Below are 25,415 nucleotides of genomic sequence, written 5' to 3'. Positions count from 1 at the left end.
TTATGGGCCGGTACCACAGCTCACTAGGCTAATCCTCCGCCTGTGGCACCGGCACCCCAGGTTCTAGTCCCAATCGGAGCGCTGGTTCTGTCCCGGTTGCTCCTCTTCCAGTCCAGCTCTCTGCTGTGGCCCAGGAAGGCAGTGGAGGATGGCCCAAGTCCTGGGGCCATGCACCCACATGGGAGACTGGGAGGAAGCACCTGGCTCCTGGCTTCGGATCGGCGCAGCACGCCGGCCATAGTGGCCATTTGGGGGTGAAGGTGAACCAACGGAAGGAAGACCTTTCTCTCTCTCTCTCTCACTGTCTAACTCTGCCTGTCAAAAAATAAAAAATAAATAAATAAAATATGTTGATTACATAACTTAAATTTTTTTTGAATCTAAAAGAGTGAATGGTTGGTAAGAAAATCTGATTATTATGACTATGTTATTGTATATCACTGTATCCCGCATTAAACTCAGCATCTTTGAGAGCAATGAATTTTGATTTATTGACCTAAGGATTATCCAGAGCCAAGCCCAGTGCTTGGTACATAGTATGCACCTACAACATGTCTAGAGAATGAATGAATAAGGGAACAAAAAATATCCAATATCATGTGAAGAAATGCAAACCATCTGGGAAGTTCCAGTAGTTGGACTATGCCAAGAGTTGCTTCTCCTTCCTATAGAGAGAAGATATCCAGGGAGTAAAGAGGAAATCCTAAATTATGCTATTTCCATCTTGAGAATACAAGCAATTAAAAATACCTGAACACAGTTTCTTTGGAGTCTGAACCTAGACATTGCCCAGGATACGTTTCAAATGCACTTTTAAGGTTCATTTTAAATCATTAAAATCAAAGGACGCTTGAAATCTAGCATCAAAATATTAACTTGTTTGTTTGTATGTATTCCTGGGGTCAGTGTCTCTATTTCTTGGCTTTAATTTTTGCATTCTTTATCTTCATTTAAGTTACCCAAAAGCTACTGACATCAAACTCACATACCATGGTGAGAAATCTCAGCCATATATAAGGTTGCTGACATTCAACCCAAGAGTTGTCAGAAACAGACAGCTTTGTGCCATGGGGAAAAGGAAGCAGATATCATTAGAGAATCCTAACAAAGCCACTATAATTACCTCAGGTTCTTAGCACTGAAAACAGCTGCTTTTATATGGACATCAGCAGGTTCCTCAAATGCACCTACAAAAAAAAATACATGAAATAACCAAGTATAGTTCTTTTAAGGGAAAGTATACTCTTAAAATTACTGCTTTTGCTGATAATTTATCATTGACTCTAACCACTCAAAATTTAAAGTCATCATTCAAATACATATTAAAAAGAGGGTTTAGTCACATTATATTAAATATTATATTTTCAAAGATGAGTCAGTACTATGAAAGTCCTGTTAATCAAGCCTATACATAAACTTTTATGAAGTGTTAAAAACTAACATATGTTAGTGATTTGTATTTACCAATGTCTTGGCATAGAAAAATCATGTGCAAGAGAAAATAATGGGTCTCTTAATATTTAAATAACTTTGAATCTTCTAATCAAGAGTCTGACTTGAACAGTAAAAAAAGAAAGATATATAATAAAAATTTAAAGGAAAGGAAAAGTATTATCAGTTTGACTATAATCCTTAAGCTCTGTAAATAGACGGGGAAAAGAGAGTTCCATCTTATTTCTCCCTACTAAGTCTTGTCCTGCTTCTAACCTCAGGCCCTCCACCCTTCTATTCACTCTTACATTCATCCTTTTCTTCATTCATTGAGAAATACCTACTTCTTGGCAAGGCTTGCTGAACAATGGAGGCCATAGTAAGCATAAAACAGATGCATCCCTGTCCTCGAGGCTTTCAGCATTAAGAGGAAGGGAAACATGGAGCACATAACCACCCTGGTACAAATATGTAATTGCACAGGTATCACCAGAAGAATGTGGCCCTTTGAGCCTAGAATGAGAGGATATGATCCAATTAGAAGGGTCATTGAAGGTTTCTGAGGAGGGATAGCTGAGCTGTACTCTGAGATAAGAGAAGGACTTAGCAGGCAAAGGAAATGGTTTGTGTTAAGGACCTGGGGCAGGTGGAGCATGGCAAACATGAGGGATGAGAAGCTGAGTGAGTGAAGTTAGAACATAATTCAAGCAGGGGATGATAAGTAGATGGGATGCACAGGTCATGATAGTTTTGAACAGTGGGAAGCCACTTGACGATGAATAGAATCAGCAGCAGCAGTGCCAGGAATGTAGAATCTCAGCTTCTGCTCCAGACCTAAAAAATCAGAACCTACATTTAAATATGATGCCTTGATGATTCTTAACCACATGAAAGTTTGAGAAGCACTGGTCTGGAAACTCTTTGAAGAACTTTGGCAATGACAGGAAAGAAAAAGGATAAAAACCAGAAGAGAAAGAGACATTGGAAATGGAAATGCAAGATAGAGAGGATCCCACAAGGAAGAGGCCCGGGTCAAGAGAACAGATTAACCTGGGAAAACAGGAGGAAATCTTTTTTGAGGAAATGGCAAAGAGAAGTAGAAGAGGAAATGTAACACTAGAGGCAGATAACTGAAAAAACTTTGGACAGATGACCCACTTCTCCCCAGTAAAATTGGTGGCAATGTCATCCACTGCAAAGGAGAAATGGAGGTTTTAGGTCAAATAATACTCCATAACTTAAAATTTCTTTAACTTGGCGCACTCTAGCTTAAGTGGTGTTTACTTTTGGTTAACATGTCTTTGAGTTTTCTTTTTCTGTAACTTCTTTAAACAGATATGCATCAATGTATACAAATATTAAGTACTTTGATGGTGATTTATAAGGACTTCTGTATTTCTGCAGGTAGCTTAATTAGTTTGAGTCATGAACTTCATTGGTACCAAGTTTTATAGCATGCTAACATTATTAAGTAAAATAAACAATCAGGTTGCAAAAATGCATATAAATTTGAAAGAGCAAAAAATACTTTAATCTTTACCTATAGCTTTTATGTCTGAAAGTTTGCTAAATCAATTAAATGATCTAAAAAGTTAATGTCATAGTCAGATACATTAATGATTGACTTCATTGGTTTTCTGATGACCATTTATCATGAGGTATAGAATCTTCAAAATGAATGGGGAAAATAAAAAAACTTGACATGCTTGCCTCTTATATAAACTAAATATTTGATTTATAAGACATAAATGAACAAAGTACTATGGACTGTCATGTTTTCTCGGTTTCTAATTTATTCAACCTCTGCTCAATATTGATCCTGACAAGCAGAGTGGCCCAAAGATAAATTTATTCATCCCACAGTTTAGTCAGAAACAAGCCAAAATTTATAGATTTTCCAAGGCAGATGATGACAGGCAGTCAGAGGGATGACAAATGGCTGTCTTTAGATTTAGTAAGGACAGTTGGGCCAGACGTTTCCAATAAAGATTGGAGCATGCTGGTCAAATAGAGGTTCATCAGTGGTCATCATTAATCCTGGAGAGAGCATTGTCGGGCTGCAGACGCCTATGCAGGAGCTTAAGCACCAGCCCTGCAGGGGAAACAGAATTGGCTCCCTCGTATTTTGCAGCTCTCCTTTACGTGATAGCATGACATGATCATTTATCAAACAGAGACTGTCCAGAAAAGTGTCTGCTTCCTTTAGTAACTTAATGAAGAACAAGGAAAGTTAAAGCATTTTATTAAAGACAGGAAGGCAAGGAACAACCAGAGCGTATCCAAAGGGTAATCGTATTTCAGCACTGGATTAGTTCAGTCTTAAGTAAACATACACTGGAGGGAGTATGTTGAGGGTCATTTATCAAATGAGGAACAATTAACAAAACTCTTAAGCACTCTTTATCTATATGCATTTAATGTTCTCTTATACCTACTATTACTTAACTTTTAGCTCATGGGCATCATACTCAACGTTGTAAAAAAGGCAATGCACTTTCCCTTCCTTAGAGGTTGTTAGAATAAGAGAAATACAGTGTAACTAACATAAAACAATTGTGGCTTTATTAAACGCTGTTGAACAAATGTTGTGGAGAGGGTACACTTCAGGGCTCAGGATGAAGGGTTGAAGTTATTGTTTGTGAAGACAGCTTGCTTATAAGGCGTCAAGGACTTGCTGGTTTGTTACAACCTTCTTTTTCCTTATTTATAACAAGTTTCTCTTTGTGCTGACCAGAATTAAAAGAAAGGGAATTAGCTAAGGGGTGGGAGGACAAGCAAAGAGGCAGAGAACCAGCGCATTTATTACTTACTTGCTTCGTTCCAAGCACTTCACATGTCATGGCAACTAATCCTAATTACTCTCCCTTTATAAATGAAAACAAAGGTTACCTAAGATTATATAGTAGGCAGCAGTGTCAGGAAATTTGGGACTGCCTTTTTTCTATAATTCCTTATATTTTCACATGTTTTATTTATTTGGATTTCTCAGAGTCTACCAGGGATCAAATTCTCGGTATATATCCAAAGTAAATTAAATCACTATTTCAAGTATATATCTTTGCTTCTCTATTCACTGCAGCATTATTCACAATAAGCAAGATATGGAAACAACCTAAATGCAGTAATTATTTTGAGTAATTCATTAAATATTAAACTTAGTTTTACAAACTAGACATTTTGGGCATATTTAAGAAATTCTCAATGTATTTTTCATTTCCATTAAATAGTAGTTAAAACAGATTTTTTTTTTTTTGACAGGCAGAGTGGACAGTGAGAGAAAGAGAGACAGAGAGAAAGGTCTTCCTTTGCCATTGGTTCACCCTCCAATGGCCGCCGCGGCCGGCGCACTGCAACCGGCGCACCGTGCTGATCCAATGGCAGGAGCCAGGTGCTTCTCCTGGTCTCCCATGGGATGCAGGGCCCAAGTACTTGGGCCATCCTCCACTGCACTCCCTGGCCACAGCAGAGAGCTGGCCTGGAAGAGGGGCAACTGGGACAGAATCCGGCGCCCCGACCGGGACTAGAACCCGGTGTGCCAGCGCCGGAAGGTGAAGGATTAGCTTAGTGAGCCGTGGCACCGGCCTTAGAATTTTAAAAAGAGAAGAAGAAAACAAAAAAAGGAATGACAGAGAAGGAATTGGGATGATACTGAGTGAAGGTCATGTCAAATACCTAAGATTATATAGTAGGCAGCAGTGTCAGGAAATTTGGGACTGCCTTTTTTCTATAATAAGCAGGAGAGAAGAGGGTAAACAGCTGATTCTTAAGTGCCACTAATTTGTTTTCCTTACATTCATTTGGGTTATAGACCATGGAATAACCTAATTATTCCTTCAAATAACAATTAGTTGCTTTTCTTGTAGGTTATAAAAGCATGTAAATGTTTATGATACAATGTAAAACAAAACTATAACCACAGTATTATGAAATTAAAAAAGAATTCCCTATGCTCAAAAAAGACTAGACGGTCAGGAGTTTGGCCTAGCAGTGAAGATGTCAGCATGCTCACTAAGGCTCCTACATCCAACACTGGAGTACCTGGGTTCAATTCCCAGCTTCAGCTCCTGAATCCCACCTCCTGCTAATGCAGCTCCTAGGAGACAGTAGAACTGATGGCTCAGGTGACTGGGTTCCTGCCACTATGAGGAAAACCTGGATTAAGTTCTCAGTTCCTAACTTCAGTCCTAGTGGCAGGGAGCATTTGAGCACTGAATCAGGAGATGGGAGTGCTTGCACTCTCTCTCTCTTGCTCTCAAATAAAAACTTAAAAAAAAAAAAAAAGACTAGAAGGATACATAGTAACATATAAAAGCAATCTTTGGGTGATAACCATGCTATGATTTGCTTTTCTCCTATTTCCCTGTTTGTTTTTTAAAACAGATTTTTGAAAATGAATATTGATGGTCAACTAAAAAACAACATATATTGCTTGCAATGCAAATGAACTTCTAACTCACTACACCTTAATTGCTTTAACCTGTAAACATCTATAAACTCCACTAAGAATAGGGCATCTTCTGCAGCAAAATTTTTTTCTGAGGATACTTCTGTCACCCCCAACTCAGGACCTTTCTATCATCAGTACAGACCGTTTTAACTTCTAAGTAGGTGCATTGAGCTAGAGCTCCATGAAAATCCATAATTATCTTTAGAAACAGTTAACTGGGTCAGATGTTTGGCTCAGTGGTCAAGACATCATTTAGGATGCCTCCATCCCACATCTCAGTGCCTGGGTTCCAGTCCTGGCTTTGCTGCCAATTCCATCTTCCTGCTAATACACACACAAGTAGTTGGGTGCCTGCCACCCACGTTGAACCCAGATTGAGTTCTGAGCTCCTGGCTTCAGCCTGCCCACCCCCAGATATTATAGGCATTTAGAGAGTGAATCAGCAGATGGAAGATTTCTCTCTCCCTCCCTGCTTTTCAAATAATTAATTAATTTATTAATTAAGTTTGAAGTAAAAAAACAGATGTGCTAAAAGTACTGATAATTATTAAATTCTTATGTCTTACTTTTTGTTCTTTAATTATAGGATTTGGAATTTTTACTGAACAAGCTGATAAAGCTGTGGAAAATGGATCTAAATGGAAATCCTGTTTGTCTCAAACCAAAATACAGGGACAGGCTGATTTTGGTGTCCAAATCACTGGGTACACATTTTATATTAATATACTTTTCTTAGAGGCACCTGGTTAACGCTAACCTATCAGCAAGCTTTCAGAAATATAAATAGGACATTTTGATCTGTGGTCAACTTTAAGTTTGATATTTTGAATAATAGCAAAAGTTAAAACTGAGAAATACTCATGAAAACTATTCAGAAGTAATTAAAGCACCATATATTCTTTAAGGAGAGAATATGGCTATTACCACAAAAAAAAGGCAAGTCATACATGTGTAGAACATGTTGACCTTTTGCCGAACTTTCATTGGGACAAATCTGCTGATGATCAAGAGACTCCTTAGTAGATAAAATTGATGACGGTTTTCATTGCCTGACATTTGCCAAATAGTACCCTAGGAACACACAGGAGTCCCTTTCATTTGAGAGGGGAATAAGTTGGGGCCAGCACTGTGGTGTAGTGAGTAAAGCCGTTGCCTGCTAGTGCCAGCATACCATATGGGCGCTGATTCGAGTCCTGGCTGCTTCACTTCTGATCCAACTCTGCTATGGCCTGGGAAAGCAGTACAAGATGGCCAAGTCCCTGGGCACCTGCACCCGCGTGGGAGACATGGAAGAAGCTCCTGGCTCCTGGCTTCGGATCGACCCAGTTGCAACCATTGCAGCCATTTGGGGCGTGAACCAGTGGATGGAAGACATACTCTTCTCCCTCTCTCTTTCTCTCTGCCTCTGCCTTCCAAATAAATAAATAAATATTTTAAAAAAGAAAAGAGGCCGGCGCCGCGGCTCACTAAGCTAATCTGCAGCCTTGCGGCGCTGGCACACCGGGTTCTAGTCCCAGTCGGGGTACCGAATTCTGTCCCGGTTGCCCCTCTTCCAGGCCAGCTCTCTGCTGTGGCCAGGGAGTGCAGTGGAGGATGGCCCAAGTGCTTGGGCCCTGCATCCCATGGGAGACCAGGATAAGTACCTGGCTCCTGCCATTGGATCAGCGCGGTGCGCTGGTCGCAGCGTGCCGGCCGCGGCGGCCATTGGAGGGTGAACCAATGGCAAAGGCAGACTTTTCTCTCTGTCTCTTTCTCTCACTGTCCACTCTGCCTGTCAAAAAATTTAAAAAAAAAGAAAAGAAAAGAAAAGAAAAGAAAAGAAAAGAAAGGGGAGTAGGATAGGGAGTCCCTTTATGATATCCTTGCAAATAACATTCCTGAATATGCTCATTCCTTGGGGAAATGGACAACTCATTTGGTCAGTAGTGACAAAGTTATACAGCATCAGAGAAATGAGCACTGCTCTCTCATAAAGGAGACTGGTGAGAGGGTTTCCTGTATCCAAACTTCTGTGACCTACTGTACCTGAGGCCAAAAACTAACATATGACAAAACCACTTCAAAGCTCATAACTCCCATAAACTTTGATAAATCGTGACACTAGTGCAGCAGTTGTCTGGTATGGGGAAGAAGAAATTTTTTCAAAATACATATGTGAAGATCGCACCCTACCAATAAAGGTAAGAAACTGAGAATAAACAGAACAATCGTGTATTATTTTATTATTATTATTAAAGATTTATTTATTTAATTATTTGAAAGTCAGAATTACAGACAGAGAGAGCAAGAGGCAGATCTTCCATCCACTGGTTCACTCCCTAAATGGCTACAATAGCCAGGTCTGGGCCAGGTTGAAGCCATGAGCCAGGAGCTTCTTCTGGGTCTCCCAAGTGAGTGCTGGGGTACAAAGACTTGGGCCATCCTCCACTGCTTTCCCAGGTGCATAAGCACACAGTTGGATCAGAAGTGGAGCAGCTGGGAATCAAACCGCCCATATGGGATGCAGGTGCTGCAGATAGTGGCTTAACCCACTGTGCCACAGCACCAGCCCCCATGTATATATTTCTAAAAGCTGTACAGATGATTCTGCTATGCAACCCCAAACCTCAGTATTTCATCCCCTTACATCTCTGCCCACAACACAATTTTAATAGGACCCTTTTCTCAATAAGTGGGATAAAATGAATGCAATTAATATTTGATGATTAAGAACCTTCCAATGTTCATAAGACCATTTCTATAAGCATTTCTCATGATATAGTACCATAGTAAGACTGTAAAACATACAAAGAAAAGTATATTGAGTATATAGTTTGAGTAAGTATTATATTTTGTGATTATAAAATTTATACATATTTATTTCAAAAATATATGAAAACTAAATATAACTCATAATCCTACCATAAATCTGCTGACACATTAGTAAATATCCTTCCAGTCTTTTTTTCCATGCACATACACATGTAATAAATTCCTTTTTTTATTTTAACTTATCCTATTCTCATTTCTTTCCTTTTCCTGAAATGTAAAACCAAAAAACACAAAGTTGATGGAGGGCCTGGTTTGATGTATCCCCCTAAGAAGGGGTGTGAAGGACCAGTTTATGTTTTCTAAGTTGCCCAGTCCTCACCAAAACAGAATGACAGTCCATACATTTGGTTTACTTAGCACAAGTGGAAGTGAAATTTTGTGTTGAGAGCAGCTCATTAAAATGAAAAACATCTCATAAGATCCAGCCCTTTACCTTGCTTCCCCTCCTAAACCACTTCCACATGTAATGTCAACTAAGATCAGTTGCAAAAATGAGATGGAATCAGATTAACTGAGGCACAGTTTCCTGGTCATTCTTCAGCTCTTTCTGGGATACCACATAAGAAAGAAGGAATTATGGCAAAAAATAAAAAAACTTGGGGTTTTCATTCCTTATTTTTAAAAAATGCTGGTTATGAATATCCTATTCAAAAGTATGATACAAATTATATAATTATTAAAAACAGATCTGAAAGACATCACTAAACACAAGTGGTGGAGAAAACTGAGCATAAAAGATCTCAGTGTAAACTTATAAATACTAAGATATTTAATGATAAGCCATTTAGCCATTTTCTCAAATTATAGCTTAGTAAGGGCTATAGTTCAGTTGAAATATGACATACATGGAGACAACAATATATCTATAACATATGGTTTTAAGCTACACAGTAGTCCTCCCTTTTCCTCAGCTTCGCTTTCTGAGGTTTCAGTTATCCATAGACAACTGAAGTCTGAAAATAAAGTACAGTAGAATAAGACATTTTGAGAGACAGAGACCACATTCATATAACCCTTTTTATAGTATGTTGTTATAATTGTTCTATTTTATTGTTAGTTATGTTGTTAAAACTCTTATTTGCCTGATTTATAAATTAAATTTTATCATAGGTATCTATGCATAGGAAAAAATATATATAGGGTTTTATACATCTGCATTTTTCAGAGTCTTAGGATATATCCCATTTGGATTAGGCAAGATCATTACATTCCAGTTTCATCACTTTATTTTGTGCTTTGGGTATTATGGATCATAATTAAGTGTCAGTATTAATTCTTGCAGTAACAACCAACATTTTATAAGAAAATTATCATTTTCCCTGAAAGAATGTGATCTAATAGATTTTACTACATTCTTTCTACATTTTGGAACCCAAGGGAAGATATTACATGGATGATGAGGAAAAAAATAAGCTTAATTTAAAAAGTTATTATATAAAAAGTTTGTTAGAAAATATAGTCTTTTTATTAGATGGATCCCATCTGTATTTATGTAGTTAAAAAGGTAACATAAAATGTCTTCTAATAAGGGAATTGTTCAGTTTTTTATTATATCTGCTACAAAGCATACTATCAGCCATTGAAAATTGTGTTTAGGGACAAGTGTTTGGCCTAGTGATTAAGATGACAGTTGGAATGCCTGCAACCCATTTCAGAGTACCTGGGCTTGAGTCCTGGCTCCACTCGTAATTCCAGTTTCCTATAATGCACACCCAAGGAGACAGCAGATGACAGCTCAAGTAGCTGGGTCCCTGGATTGAGGTCTTGGTGCCCAGCTTCGGCCTTGCTCAGCCCAAGCTATTGCAGTATTTTGGGGAGTAGACAGGTGGATGCAACATCTAAAAATAAATAAGAACTCGGGGCTGGCGCTGTGGTGAAGTGGGTAAATGTCGCTCCCCGTCTTCATGGAGGAACGACACAGGACCCTGCGTTGTTCTTTCATCTGCTCGGCCCTCCCCGGGTTTGCTGCTGGTTCTTCCCATACCCACACGCCGAGTACGCTGCTCTCCTCCAATCAGGAGCAAGTCCTACAGTTTATTGGTTGAACTGGAGGCAGCTGTGTAGAAGTTGTTACTCCCTTCTCAGCGCCATATTGTGGGAGAGCAGATGCATAGAATAAGTCTTAATTCGAGTAACTTAGTCTAGTCTGAGTTGCTCCCCACAGGTAAAGCCTCCACCTGCAGTGCTGGCATCCCATGTGGGCATCAGTTCGTATCCCGGCTGCTCCACTTCCTATCCAGCTCTCTGTTATGGCCTGGGAAAGCAGTAGAAGATGGCTCAAGCCTTTGGGCCCCTGCACCCAAGGGCTTGGAGGAGGCCCGGATGAAGCTCCTGGCTCCTGGCTTCAGATTGACACAGCTCCAGCCATTGCAGCCAATTGGGGAACGAACCAACAGATGGAAGACCTCTCTCTCTTGCTCGCTCGCTCGCTCTTGCTCTCTTTCTCTCTCTCTGCCTTTCCTTCTCTCTTTGTGTAACTCTGACTTTCAAGTAAAATAAATAAATTTTTTAAAAGGTTCATTTTATTTATTTGAAAGACAGAGTTAGAGCGAGAAATAGAGACAGAGAGGTCTTCCATCTGCTGGTTCACTCCCCAGATGGCCGCAAGGGCCAGAGCTGTGCCAATCCGAAGCCAGGAGCCAGGAGCTTCTTCTGGGACCCAAGGACTTGAGCCATCTTGTCGCTTTCCAAGGCCATAGCAGAGAGCTGGATCAGAAGAGGAGCAGCCAGGATTAGAACCGGCGCCCATATGGGATGCCATCGCTTTAGGCCAGGGCTTTAACCCACTGCACCACAGCACAATAAATCTTTTTTTAAAAAAACATATTGCTATAACAATAAATAAATACTCAACAAAAATAAACATGTTGTATATTTAAGGCATTTTAAGGGAAGTTTATTTCAGCCTATGGTATAACTTAAATCTGTATACTCTAAATCAAAAGTATATGTTTTTATTTACATAGTCATATGTATGTAATTTATTTGTTAAACATATGCATTTTTCTCCAGAATTTCTTGATGGAAAAGAAATTAAAAATGTGGAAAGACAATTCCTGGTGAATTGGAAGGCATCCAAAGATGCCAAGAAAATCAGCAAAAAAAGAAGCAGTAAAAATGAAGATGCAAGTAACTCTTACATAAGTAAGCACACTGTCATTCATTAGTTCACCATTCTTCTAAAAAAGGAAATATTCTAACAAAAAAAGAAAAAGCCAAGAAATATGTTTTTTGTATGTGTTCATATGTTTTATTTTTAGAACTTTTTTTAACTTACTTAGTTGTGCATAAAGATAAATACAATTGCTACAAAATTTTACTTGTAATGTTTAAATATGAACATGATAGCCACTATGACCTAAAGCTATGTTTGGTTCACCCTGGGTACTATGCCTGCTATGTAAACACAAAGCTATGAGGATGTGGGAAAATGTATAATTTTGTATTTGGCAAAAGTGCCTGGTATCAGTTATATAAATGGTAAAATAACAATCAGGTATAAAAATTATGAAACCTGAGTCACTAGTATGTCTGTTTAGCACAGTACAAAAATGAGGATAGGAAGTAAAAACAAGTCATAATTTTTTTTACTAAGAAAATAAAAATGTAGCACAACCACATTTGGCCTGTACTTTGTGGCCTGTCCCTGGTCTTATGCACATACCCTAACATTTGAATATTTGGATAAAACCCAAGGTTGTGTTACAAAGGACACACCAACCTCCTTTGCCTAACTAATGCAACCAAATATAATGTATAACAGTGAACTTTATCACATTAGGGAATGTCCTAGAATTGACTCAACAAATTTTGCAGTCTACAACATTGAAATGAGCCTCTTCCTTCCTTCCATGATAGTGTTTGAACAATAGTGTTTTTATTCTGTAGGGTGTGTGGACATAGAAAAGAGATTAGAACAATGGAAAAGGAACGAGAAGCTAGAACAGAATATTGAGGTTTTATGCAGGAATAGCATATCCTAAGAGCTATGTCCTTTGAGGATGGGGAGGTTGAGGTGAGGAGGAGCTGAGCTAGAAAGGCAAGGAGCTCTGGGGAATTTGGCATGACCCCAGCTGATTAACAAAAAGCAATCTTTAAAGTCACACACACACATACGCACACACACACACATAGTAATAACAAACTATCTGAAAAAAAAAATTAGGAAAACAATCTCATTTACAATAGCACCAAAAAGAACAATGCTGAAAGAAATTAAGCAATACACAAAAGAAAAGATATTCCATGTTCAAATATCCAAATACTCAAAATTATCTACAGATTCAATGCAATCCTTATCAAAATCACAATAGCATTTTTTATTTTTAAAAACTTCCTGTGTTTATTTAAGAAGCAGAAAGACAGAAATCTACACACTGATTCACTCTCCCAAATAACTTGCATCCACTGTGGTTACGGCCAAAAGTCCAGGGCCAGAGCCAGGAGCTGGGACCTCAATCCAGGTCTCCCATGTGTGAGCTAGGGATCCAGCTAGTTGAGAGCCATCATCACTGCTGCCTCCAGGGTTGGCACTAGTAGGAAGCTGAGATCTGGAGAACTGGTCTTGAACCCAGGCACTCCAAAATGGGATGCATACATCTTAACCACTGCTCCAAACACTCATTCCCCAATGACATATTTTAAATAAATAGAAAAAAAATCTAAAATTTATATGGGCCCAAAAAAGACCACCAAAAACCAAATCAAACTACAGAAAGAATAGGTCTCACAATTCTTTTTTTTCTTTTTTCTTTTTTTTGGACAGACAGAGTTAGAGAGACAGAGAGAAAGGTCTTCCTTTGCCATTGGTTCACCCCCAAATGGCTGCTACGGCCGGCGCGCTGCGCCAATCTGAAGCCAGGAGCCAGGTACTTCCTCCTGGTCTCCCATGCAGATGCAGGGCCCAAGGACCTGGGCCATCCTCTATTGCACTCCTGGGCCACAGCAGAGAGCTGGACTGGAAGAGGAGCGACTGGGACAGAATCCAGTGCCCCAACCGGGACTAGAACCTGGGGTGCTGGCACCGCAGGCGGAGGATTAGCCTAGTGAGCCGTGGCACCAGCCAGGTCTTACAATTCTTAAACTATAAAATACATTATAGACTTATCAAAACTGTGTGGAACTGGCATAAGACAGATGTGGAACAATGAAACAAAACTGTCAGCCCTGAAGTAAATCCACATCCATGTGGTCAAACCGACCTTTAACAAAGATGCCAAGAATATATGATGGGAAAGGGATATTCTTCACCAAATGGTGCTGGGGAAACTGGATATCTACCTGCAAAAGAATAAAACATGATTCTTATCTTACACCATACACAAAAATCAACCCCAAATGGATTACAGGCTTAAAAGATAAGACCCACAACTGTAAAACTTCTAGAAGAAAACAAGAGAAAAGCTCATGACATGCACCTTGGCAATGATTTCATGGATATGATAGCAAACACACAGGGAACAAAACCAAAAATAAACAAGTGGAACCACATCAAACTAAGAAACATCTGCACTACAAAGAAAACAACATGGTAAAAGGCAGTCTATGGAATGGGAGAAGATATTTGCAAACCATATATCTAACAGAGGTTAATTTCCAAAATGTATAAGAAACTCGGACAGCACAACAAGAAAAAATACCCAATTAAAAATGGACTAGGCCAGTGCTGTGGCTCAATAGGCTAATCCTCCACCTAACGGCGCCAGCACACCGGGTTCTAGTCCTGGTCAGGGCGCCGGATTCTGTCCCGGTTGCCCCTCTTCCAGGCCAGCTCTCTGCTGTGGCCTGGGAGTACAGTGGAGGATGGCCCAAGTGCTTGGGCCCTGCACCCCATGGGAGACCAGGATAAGAACCTGGCTCCTGCCTTCGGATCAGCGTGGTGCGCCGGCTGCAGCACGCTAGCCGTGGCAGCCATTGGAGGATGAACCAACGGCAAAAAGGAAGACCTTTCTCTCTGTCTCTCTCTCTCCACTCTGCCTGTCCAAAAAAAAAAAAAAAAAAAAAGGACTAAGGACTTCAATAGACATTTCTTGAAAAAAATAAAGCCCCACATATAAATGACTAACATATATAAAGAAATACTCAATACAATATCACTAATCATCAGGAAAATGCAAATCGAAGTCACAGTCAGCTGTTACCTCATACTTGTCAGGATAATTATTATCCAAGAAAAAGAGACAAATGTTGGTGAGGAATTGGAGAAATTAGAACCTTTGCACTGTTGGTGGGAATGCAAAATGGCACAGCCATTATAGGAAAGAGTATGGATGTTCTTCAAAAAATTTAAAATAGGGTTACTATATAATGCATACAATCCCACTTCTGGGCATTCATCCAAAAAAATTGAAATCAGGATCTCCAAGAGATATTAGCACTCCTATGTTCACTGCAGCATTATTCACAATAGCCCAGTTGTAGAAATATCACAAATATCGGGGGACAGAGGAATGGATACAGAAAATGTAGTTTGATGGTGTATATAAATAGAAGGAAATTCTGCAGTATGTAAAAACTGTGGATGAATGCTGAGAACATTATGCCAGTTTAAAAATAATAGGCCGGCGCTGTGGCTCACTTGGTTAATCCTCTGCCTGCAGGGCCAGCATCCCATATGGGCGCCAGGTTCTAGTCCCAGTTGCTCCTCTTCCAGTCCAGCTCTCTGCTGTGGCCTGGGAGGGAAGTGGAGGATGGGCCAAGTGCTTGGGCCCCTGCACCTGCATGGGAGACCAGGAGGAAGCACCAGGCTCCTGGCTTCGGATCAGTGTAGCTCTGGCCGTAGCGGTCATTTGGGGAGTGAACCAACGGAAGGAAGACCTTTCTCTCTCCCTCTCTCTCTCTCTCTCTGTCAAATAAAACAAAAATAATAATAATGAGTCACAGGAAGACAAATACTACATGATTCCACTTATGTAGTGCAACTAAAAGTAAAATTCATAGAATCATACAGAGGAATTGTAGTTGTCAGTAGTTAGGAGTTGAGGGAAGGAAATGAGTTACTAATCAACAGGCATAACGTTTCAGTCAAGCAAGATGAATAACAGTAGAAATCTTCTGTATACAACATTGTACCTAAGTCAACAATAATATCTCGGACACTTAGGAATTTAAGACAATAGGTCTCACCTTACATGTTCTTGTCACAATAAAAAGTATGTTGAATTTTTTTTTTGACAGGTAGCGTTATAGACAGTGAGAGATAGACAGAGAGAAAGGTATTCCTTCCATTGGTTCACTCCCCAAATGCCCTCTACGGCTGGCGCTGCACCGATCCGAAGCCAGGAGCCAGGTGCTTCCTCCTGGTCTCCCATGCAGGTGCAGGGGCCCCAGCACTTGGGCCATCCTCTACTGCCCTCCCGGGCCACAGCAGAGAGCTGGACTGGAAGAGGAGCAACTGGGACTAGAACCTGGCGCCCATATGGGATGCTGGCCCCGCAGGCAGAGGATTAACCAAGTGAGCCACAGCGCCGGCCCCCAATGTTGAATGTTATAGTATAGGAGCTTCATTTCATATATTGTTGTATTTGCTTTACAATAATCATTAATTCACTTAAAATAGAAAGAACTAGGGTTTAGGGGGCAAAGAAGAAGGGGCAAAGAAAGAAAAGAGCTGAAATTTACTGTACTAAACTTTTCAGATATTTATATACAATATTCTATTTAATCATCATAACCTGTAGGGCAGATAATTTTATCAATTTTGCAGATGAGAAAGCTATTTCAAAAAGATGAAGTTACTTGTCTGAAATCACAAAGCTAACAGAAGCTATGGTCATTAATTAAAGTTTTCGAGTGACCACTATAATACTGACTGGCTGAACTGTGATGAGATATAAGGACAAAATGGCTGCTGTGATTAGAAATTCACTTCAGGTTGATAAGAATTTAGGATAATTTGCAAATATACAAATATGTGATATGGAAACAAATATATTCTATAATTAAAAAGAAACTTAGAGAAAGAAAGGGGTAATACATCATAATTGAACTTCAAGTTTTTAAAAGTATTCAACTAGATGGGCCAGTGTTGTGGCACAGCAAGTTAAACTGCCACTTGAGATGGTGATATCCCATATCGTAGTGCTGGTTTAAGGCCTGGGTGTCTCTCTGTCTTGGCCACTCTGCCTTTCAAATGTATAAATACATTTTAAAGTATTCAAGTAGATTATATTACTTACTATATTAAAAATGGACTCAAATATCAAAATAAAATTTAAAAGTTAAATTAAAATTAAAAAATAAAATTTAAAGTTAAGGTAGACTCATTGCAGTGGAAAATTATCTGAGACCCTCTCAGGAGTATCTAGTTATTTCCCCTTGAAGAGCTATGGATTGAAGGCGTAGAAGGTTAAGCCTCTGTCTGCAGTGCCGGCATACTATATGGGCGCTGGTTTGAGTCCTGACTGCTCCACTTCCAATATGGCTCCTTTATAATGTACCTGGGAAATCAGTGCAAGATGGCCCAAGTGCTTGGCCGCTGCACCCACATGGGAGATCTGGAAGAAGCTCCTGGCTCCTAGCTTCAGATTGGCCCAGCTCTGGCCATTGTCGCCATCTGGGGAGTGAACTAGCAGATGGAAGATCTCTCTCTGTCTTCTTTCTCTTTATCTCTACTGGGATCCCCTCCCTGCATACATGTATATAATGTGTGATAACTCTATCCTTACATATGTGGCCAACAATATTATGTATGCTCTTTATGTAAAGGCTCTTTTTCTTACTTCTGAAGAGGCATGCGTTAAAATCTAGAAACTGTATTTTTAAAATTTACAATATTCCTTTAAACTAAAATGAACCTTTTAAGTGTACTTATGTACAACCAAAAACATTTTAAGTGAATAGGCATTCTTAAGAAGATGCTAATGGTTGTACTTCCTAATCTCTTACATATTTTTGGCAGTCTTGTAAATTTGGAACTCTATACTAGGGATTATGGTAAAATGACAGGGTTTACAACTTCTGTTTTCAAGGATCTTACAATAAACAAAAACTTATCCTAAACATAACCATGTAGTTATACAGCTCAAAATTGTAAAAAAATATAACCAAATACTTTAATAAAATCTTAAATATCTTTCAGTGATGCTTTTGTAGCACTTTTATGGAAAGTGCACACCTTGGATGTGTCAAGGATTATGTTAGGCATAGACATTAGAAGTGAATAAAGCAGTCCCCATTCAAAAGGAAATCACTGGGAGAAAGCAAGGAGGATCTGTAAAAGGGTAAATGAGAGGGAACATTAAGTGTCAAAGATATGAAAATATCCCAAAACCATACTACTATTATACATTATATTCTATTCCATAAAGGTTAAACACTTTGAACAAATAAACTCATAACAGCAAAATTCAAAGCAGTGAAGATTTCTATTAATGGCAGCATGCCTATTTGGTCTGCAAGAATTGACTATTAACCTTTACTTTAGAGATTTTTATGTATGAAAATCTGTGATATTTTATCTTAGATACTAAGCTGACAGATTTTATCCTAGATCTATTTGGCTTTAATTTCATAAAATATAATGTTATATAATCTAATACTGTTATATGTCATTTTATAATTTAGTTACTAATTTCAAAGCAGGATGCTTTCAATTCTTTGTATGCTACAGGTAACTTTGAAACAATGCATCACATAGTTCCTGTTTATTACCCACAGGTGGGTAAGCCAAAGATAGTCTTTTTCTCTGACATACAGAGATACCTTATAAATGGAAATGCATCTCAAGAAAGTGCCCAAGAAGATCACACTAATTCTACTGGAGAGATGGGGTAGGTTCTTTCAATCACTTGTATGATTTATCTTATTTGACGGGATGGGGACACTTTCCCTATAGAGTGGGAATAAGTGGGGATGAAGGCTTAGGGGAGAAAGGGTCTGTTGGGTCTGGAAAATGCTGTATTTGGGAAGAAAGTATACATAGAGAGTCCTAGTTTTGGTCTTGCCTCATCTCCATTAACAAAAAAATTGGGAGTTGTGTAAGAATTTGCTGCTCAATCCATTGTAATATCATCAAAATAATAGCTAGCTTATCCACAGCACCTGAAAAGTCTATTTTTTAAAATTTATATTTATTTTCGCTTATTTGAAAGGCAGAGAGAGAGACAGAGACAGAGGTCTTCCATCTACTTGTTCACTCCCCAAGTGCTACAACAGCTGGGGCTGGAACAGACTGAAGCCAGGAACCTTGAACTCAATCTGGGTCTCTCACATGGGTAGCTGGGATCCAAGTACATGAGCCATGATCTGCTGCTGAACAGGAAGTGGAGGTGAAACTTAAACTCAGGAACTCTAAAATGGGATGCCAAGCAGCTCCAACCACTGCACCAAACACTCCAATTTCTTAAAGATTTACACAACTAGGGCCAGTGTTGTGGCACAACGGGTTGGGCCTCCACCTGCAATGCTGGAACCCCATGTGGGTGCCAGTTTGAGTCCTGGCTGTTCTACTTCTGGTCCTGGTCCCTGTTAATGCACCTGGGAGGGCAGCAGAAGATGATCCATGTGGTTTGTCCTCTCTACCCATATGGTAGACATGGATGAATTTCCTGACTCCTGGCTTCAGCCTGGTCCAGCCCCAGCTATCATGGCCATTTGGGGAGTGAATCAGCAGATAGAGGATATCTATGTCTGTCTGTCTGTTTCTCTCTCTCTCTCTCTCTCTCCCCGTAACTCTGCCTTTCAAATAAATACAAATCTTTAAAAAAAAAAAAAATCCACACAACCGGTGTAACTTCCACAACAATGTTCTTGAGTTTTGTTTCTTTGCCAGGTATTTTGAAGTCTTGCTAATATATCATCAAGGCTAAAAATGTACAGCCTCAGAAAACAATGTTGGTGAATGCTAGACATGCCACACACATTTTTGTGCATTTTAAAAATATAAACTATTCTGTACTACAAGGTAGTTTATCCTAAAGGAAGTCAAAGGAGAGAATGAGCTAGTGTCAGCACATATGTCCCTTTTAGCATGTATTTATTATTCAACATGGGAACTCTGAGGTGGAAAGCAACTTTTTTAACAAGAAGTATGTGCCCCACACTGCTTTGGGGTCTACACACTGGGAGTTGTGCTTGTATCCTATGTAGAGCGCAGTGAAGCCACATCTGTCCAAAGAGAAGGGAGTGTTTTCCACCTCTTTTATAAATGCATGCAGTCTGTGCTCATGTATATTTACACAAGCCTGCTTTCCCTACAGGGAGGAAAAAGTCAGACTCGTTGACGTTGGTTTTGACCCTCAAACTGAACTTGATACTATCAATGTACACTTTAATTAAAGATTAGGTCAAAACTATTTTTTTTTATTTAAAGGCTGGTTCTGAACAAATGCCTTCACTGTTCAATTAAAAATAATATATGGTATTAAACAGGGGCGAGCACTTGGCGCAGCAGTTAGGTATTATACCAAAAAAAGTATACATTATTGCTTCTTTCTGCGTTTGTCACAGTAAATACTTCTGACAGATGTTTCCTCTCTGTTCAAAAATGCTAGGAGGTGCTTGAGCTTTAATAATTTAAAAATAGACATTAAATACATTTATATATTGCCTATAAGATCCCCTGAGAATACTGTACAGCACTACACAATGAAAAAAAGCAAATTGTTACTTGATTATTTAACTATCTTTCAAATCCAAGAAATGTTAATAAAGTCGATCCATCTCTCATTAATGTGAAACTAATAATGTCCTAGCAGAATTAGAATGCCCTTAATTTCATACTTTAAGGAACATGAATCTCTATGACCTACAATCCACAGGTAATGTTCACTGTATGTTATTTAACTATTTCTGAAATGCTTAGTATCTTTTGCCAGAAAATAGAAGCATTAGCTTTCTTTGAATTAAAAAGTGAACTTTAATAACAGCTAAAGTAACCTGCTTTCACCACTGTTAAGGTTTTGTTTGAACAGTTGTAACAGACCCAAAAACTCAGATAATATTTTCAGTCACAAAACCCTAGAACTCACTTGAAAAATTCAAAATTACTTTGGCTTTGCTTCATTAATCCTAACCTCAGTCTATTCAATTTTATATGCAAAATGAACTTATTTGTATTCATAATGTAGGTATAATATTAACATTTTGATTTTTGTTCTTTTTTTTAAAAAAGATTTATTTATTTATTTATTTGAAAAGCATAGTTACAGAGAGAGAGGGAGAGACACAGAGAGAAAGATCACTGTGGCATAGCAGGTTAGGACTCCACCTGCAATACCAGCTTCCCATATGGGCACTGGTTTGAGACCTGGCTGCTCCACTTACAATCCAGCTCCCTGCTAATGCATCTGGGAAAGCAGTGAAGGATGACCCAAGTTCTTAGACCCCTGCACCCATGCGGGAGACCCAGAAGAGGCTCTGGGCTCCTTGCTTTTATCCTGGTTTAGTCCTGGTCATTTTGGCCATTTGTTGGGTGAACCAACAGATGGAAGATGTCTCTCTCACTCTATCTCTCCTCCTCTCTCTGTAACTCTGCCTTTCAAATAAATAAAAAATAAATCTCTCTTTTTTTAAAGAATACCATCTGCCCCATTTTACAGATGGGAAAAAAGAGGCTTGGAGAAACAGATTCATAACAATCCAAGGTCACAGTTGCCATGAGCAAAACTGGGACATGGATTCAGGTCACTGACTCCAATTGCCAAGCCTTCTGTGACTGTTAAATGGTCTCAAACAACGTACAGTTAAGTGAGGGACACGTGAGGAGATGACTAAGATAACTGGCAAGTACATTCCTGATTAAAGGCAGCTGCAGCTTCTTGACTGCAGAATAGGGTGGCTAGGTGTACATGCTGATCTTGAGAAATCAGCCGGCTGGCAAGTGAGATATCTGATTTGTGAAATTATCTCATTTTAAAATATTTACTCATTTTGTTTCTTAAAATACAAATATGTATTAAAATATGTATTAGAATGTATAAAAAGAGAGGCCAGCGCCGTGGCTCACTAGGCTAATCCTCCGCCTTGTGGCGCCGGCACACCGGGTTCTAGTCCCAGTTGGGGAGCCAGATTCTGTCCCAGTTGGCCTCTTCCAGGCCAGCTCTCTGCTGTGGCCAAGGAGTGCAGTGGAGGATGGCCCAAGTACTTGGGCCCTGCACCTGCATGGGAGACCAGACTAAGTACCTGGCTCGGATCAGCGCGGTGCGCCGGCCGCAGCGCGCCGGCCGCGGCAGCCATTGGAGGGTGAACCAACGGCAAAGGAAGACCTTTCTCTCTGTCTCTCTCTCTCACTGTCCACTCTGCCTGTCAAAAAAAAAAAAAAAAAAAAAAAAAAGAATGTATAAAAAGAGAAAAACAAACCAAAATCTAGCCATGGATATGGAGCAACTGGAACTCTCATGCAGTACTGGTGGGGAATGCAAAATGGTACAGCCACTTTGGGCAACAGTATGACATACACTTAATACACCTAGCTGTCCCACTCCTAGGTATTTTTCCAAGTGAAATGAACACCTATAATTTCAAAAGCCTGTTCCCAGGTGCCTCAGCTGGGGAACAGATAAATAAACTGTGGTAATCTATATAATGGAGTACTACTGAGCGATCAACAGGTATGAACTACTGATATACTCATCAATAAGGACTGATCTCAGAAACATTTTGCTAAGAGGCCAGACTCAAAAGCTTATATGACAAATGTTTGTTTTCATTTGTATGATATGGCAAAGGCAAAATCATAGAAAACAGATCAGTAGTTGTTAGGGACCAGGGGGTTGACCCCAAGGGAGTTGGGGAAAAAGGGAAATGTTCTCTATATTTATTGTGGTTAACTGTGTATGTTTTTCAAAACTTGTTAACTAACTATACATTCTCTGTACCGTTCCAATTTTAGTATATATGCTGCTGAAGCAAGCACAAACTATACATTTAAAAGGGTGGATTTAACTGTAAATTACACCTTAAACAGTAAAATGGTTGAAAGGTGAAAAAGCATCAATCGATCAATTGCTTTGTATTCATATAAAACATTTTTATACTACATATAATTTATTTTCTTCATATTATGTGTGATTATTTTGCATTAGAAGGACAATCTTACCAAATTAATATAGAAAATTATTTGGAGTATTTAGAAAAAAGACTTAAAGATAATTTTAAGACCTATGCCACACTAGTGAAATAAAATCAACACCGTTCTAAAGTAATGGGCTCTTTGGAAGATTCTACAATTAAAAATTCCAAAGAATTATATACTGTTAAAATATTCTTGGGGCCAGGGCCAGGGCCAGGACCAGGGCCAGGACCAGCATGGTAGCACAGTAGGTTAATCCTCTGCCTGCAGCGCCAGCATCCCATTTGGGTGCTGGTTCGAGACCCGGCTACTGGACTTCCGATGCAGCTCTCTGCTATGGTCTAAGTCCTTGGGCCCCTACACCTGCACGGAGACCAGGAAGAAGTACCTGGCTCCTGGCCCAGCTCTGGCCATTGTGGCCATTTGTGGAGTGATCCAGTGGATGGAAGAACTCTCTCTCTCTGCCTCTCCTTCTCTTTCTGTGTAACTCTAACTTTCAAATAAACAAACAAATCTTTAAAAAAATACTCTTGGCTTGTTAATAGGATAAAATTATTACATTTATTATTAATTTTAATTATTTGAAGTATGCTCTTCATTGCAAATTATAAAATACTCTACAAATATCAAATAGAATGGTATAATTAGAGTGCAAATGGGGCTGACCCTGTGGCATAGTGGGTAAAGCTGCTGCCTGCTGTGCTGGCATCCCATATGGGCAGCGGTTCGAGTCCTAGCTGCCCCACTTCCAATCCAGCTTTCTGCTATGGCCTGGGAAAGCAGTAAAAGATGGCTCAAGTCCTTGGGCCCCTGCTCCCACATGGGAGACCTGAAGGAAGCTCCTAGCTCCTGGCTTTGGATCAGCACAGCTCTGGCCATTCTGGCCATCTGGGGAGTGAACCAGCAGAAGGAAGACCTCTGCCTCTCTGGTCTCTCTGTAACTTTGCCTTTCAAATAAATAAACAAATCTTAAAAAAAAAAAAAAAAAAAAAAAAAAAGGAGTGCAAGCGTTAAGGTCAATCTGCCTGGCCTGAATCCTGTTACTTACTACCTATGTGACCTTGGACAAGTTACCTGTAATCCCTCCGAGGTTTATTTTAACTATAAAATGTAAAATCCTCATAGAGACTTTGTAAAGATTAAATGAGAAAATGCCTGTAAATCATTTAGCATATATAAAGTACTAAATAAGTGGCAGCTGTTACTAATTATAAAATGTTGACGGCTGGTGCCGTGGCTCACTTGCCTAATCCTCCGCCTGCAGCGCCAGTACCCTGGGTTCTAGTCCCAGTTGCTCCTCTTCCAGTCCAGCTCTCTGCATGTGGCCCTGGAAGGCAGTGTAGGATGGCCCAAGTGCTTGGGCCCTGCACCCACATGGGAGACCAGGAAAAATCACCTGGCTCCTGGCTTCGGATCGGTGCAGCGCACCAGCCGCAATGGGCCGGCTGTAGTGGCCATTTGGGGGGTGAACCAACCGAAAAGGAAGACCTTTCTCTCTGTCTCTCTCTCTCTCTAACTCTGCCTGTCAAAAAAATAAAAATGTTGAAAACCTTAAATTTTTTGTATTTTGGAATTGAAAATACTGAGGGTTTTTGTTGTTTGTTTTGTCTTGTTTTAGGGATTAGCACTGCTCCCAATCATTATCAGAGCTTGGGACAGGCTCCTTGGCATGGCAGCAGACAGGTGGGCAAGGGGGGGGGCAGGTAGCTCAGTGGTTGGTCCTGTTCCATCAGTCCCTTCTTTCTCACCTGGCAGGCAACACAGCTGCCGACTCTCTGGCCACTGTGAGCAGTGAAGAGCCTCCTTTGTGGGCCCACAGTAATGGGAGACTCCAACAAGCTGGGCTGGGGAGAGGCCTGGGAAGTGCCAAGGGTGCAATATGTAAGAAGTCCCAGGTGCCTCACTTGCCTCAGCCCAGTCCTGGTTCACCTTCCCTCAGTATTCTTATTTCCATACCTTTCCCAACTCATAGATTCTTCACGTTATTCCCTACCCCAAGAAGAAAATCTCTGTCTCTGCTCCCTTTAAAGTCGCAGAAGATTCACACAGTCTGGGGACTAACCATGATCATTTGCTATTTACTGTATTCTGGACATATTTGCTATCTCTTTTGGATACTTTCATATTTAAATTAATATATTTTCCTCTTTATAAATACAGGAATCTCTCTTTGAAGGAGTCTGGAAGCTTGTTAACAAACAATGATGTACCTCATCCTCTCCATAACCCAAAAGTAAAAGAAAATTTGTGCATGGAAAACAAGTAAATTCGACCTCGAGTGGCCTCATTTTTTAATATTTCGTAGGACTATGCAGCATCTCTTGAGTGTTTGTAGATTTATGGCATCTCATTACATAAGAAAAACCTGTAAGTTCTTATTGGATTTGCTTCTTTATAGAATCTGAAACATTGCTTTCCACGTGTGAATCCAAGGGTCTATTCTCTTTATTACTCACCATATACAATCTACTGGGAAAATAAAAATGTGCTTTCTCCGTAGAAGTCATTTTTGAGTCAATGGGATTTGGTTGTGCTTCTTTAAAAAAAAGTGGTCATTAGGATTCACTAACAGCACTTAATAGGTGGACGGGTACATCCAAACAGTGCCACCATTACTGCCTACTGATGGTAATTCCAAATTAAAAAGCGATTGGAAAGTACGCGAGAGCAGTTTAAGCGACACTTTAAATATTGTTTCAACCCCAAAGAAGATAG

The 25,415-nt window shown here is 39.7% G+C and overlaps 1 protein-coding gene across 4 annotated transcripts in view; it reads left to right on the top strand.

The window, feature by feature from the left end:
* PPP1R42 (protein phosphatase 1 regulatory subunit 42) overlaps nucleotides 1–25,109 on the top strand; it is a 48,705-nt gene extending 23,596 nt beyond the window's left edge. For 3 of the 4 annotated variants that reach the window (XM_017341367.3, XM_017341366.3, XM_002710453.5), the window contains exons 6-9: nucleotides 6,465–6,582; nucleotides 11,702–11,833; nucleotides 18,300–18,459; nucleotides 24,861–25,109. In XM_017341367.3, coding sequence (XP_017196856.2) covers nucleotides 6,465–6,582; nucleotides 11,702–11,833; nucleotides 18,300–18,459; nucleotides 24,861–24,966 — 516 coding nt within the window. In that variant the 3' untranslated portion in view covers nucleotides 24,967–25,109. The remainder of the gene's footprint in view (nucleotides 1–6,464; nucleotides 6,583–11,701; nucleotides 11,834–18,299; nucleotides 18,460–24,860) is intronic. The other variant, XR_007919084.2, reaches the window with a different exon arrangement.
* Nucleotides 25,110–25,415: the final 306 nt, after the last annotated feature.

This window comes from Oryctolagus cuniculus, chromosome 6 (genome assembly GCF_964237555.1).
Source record: "Oryctolagus cuniculus chromosome 6, mOryCun1.1, whole genome shotgun sequence".
Classification (NCBI taxonomy): domain Eukaryota; kingdom Metazoa; phylum Chordata; class Mammalia; order Lagomorpha; family Leporidae; genus Oryctolagus; species Oryctolagus cuniculus.
The sequence above is the reverse complement of the archived record's forward strand: the minus strand, read 5'-3'. Positions and strand labels throughout refer to the sequence as shown.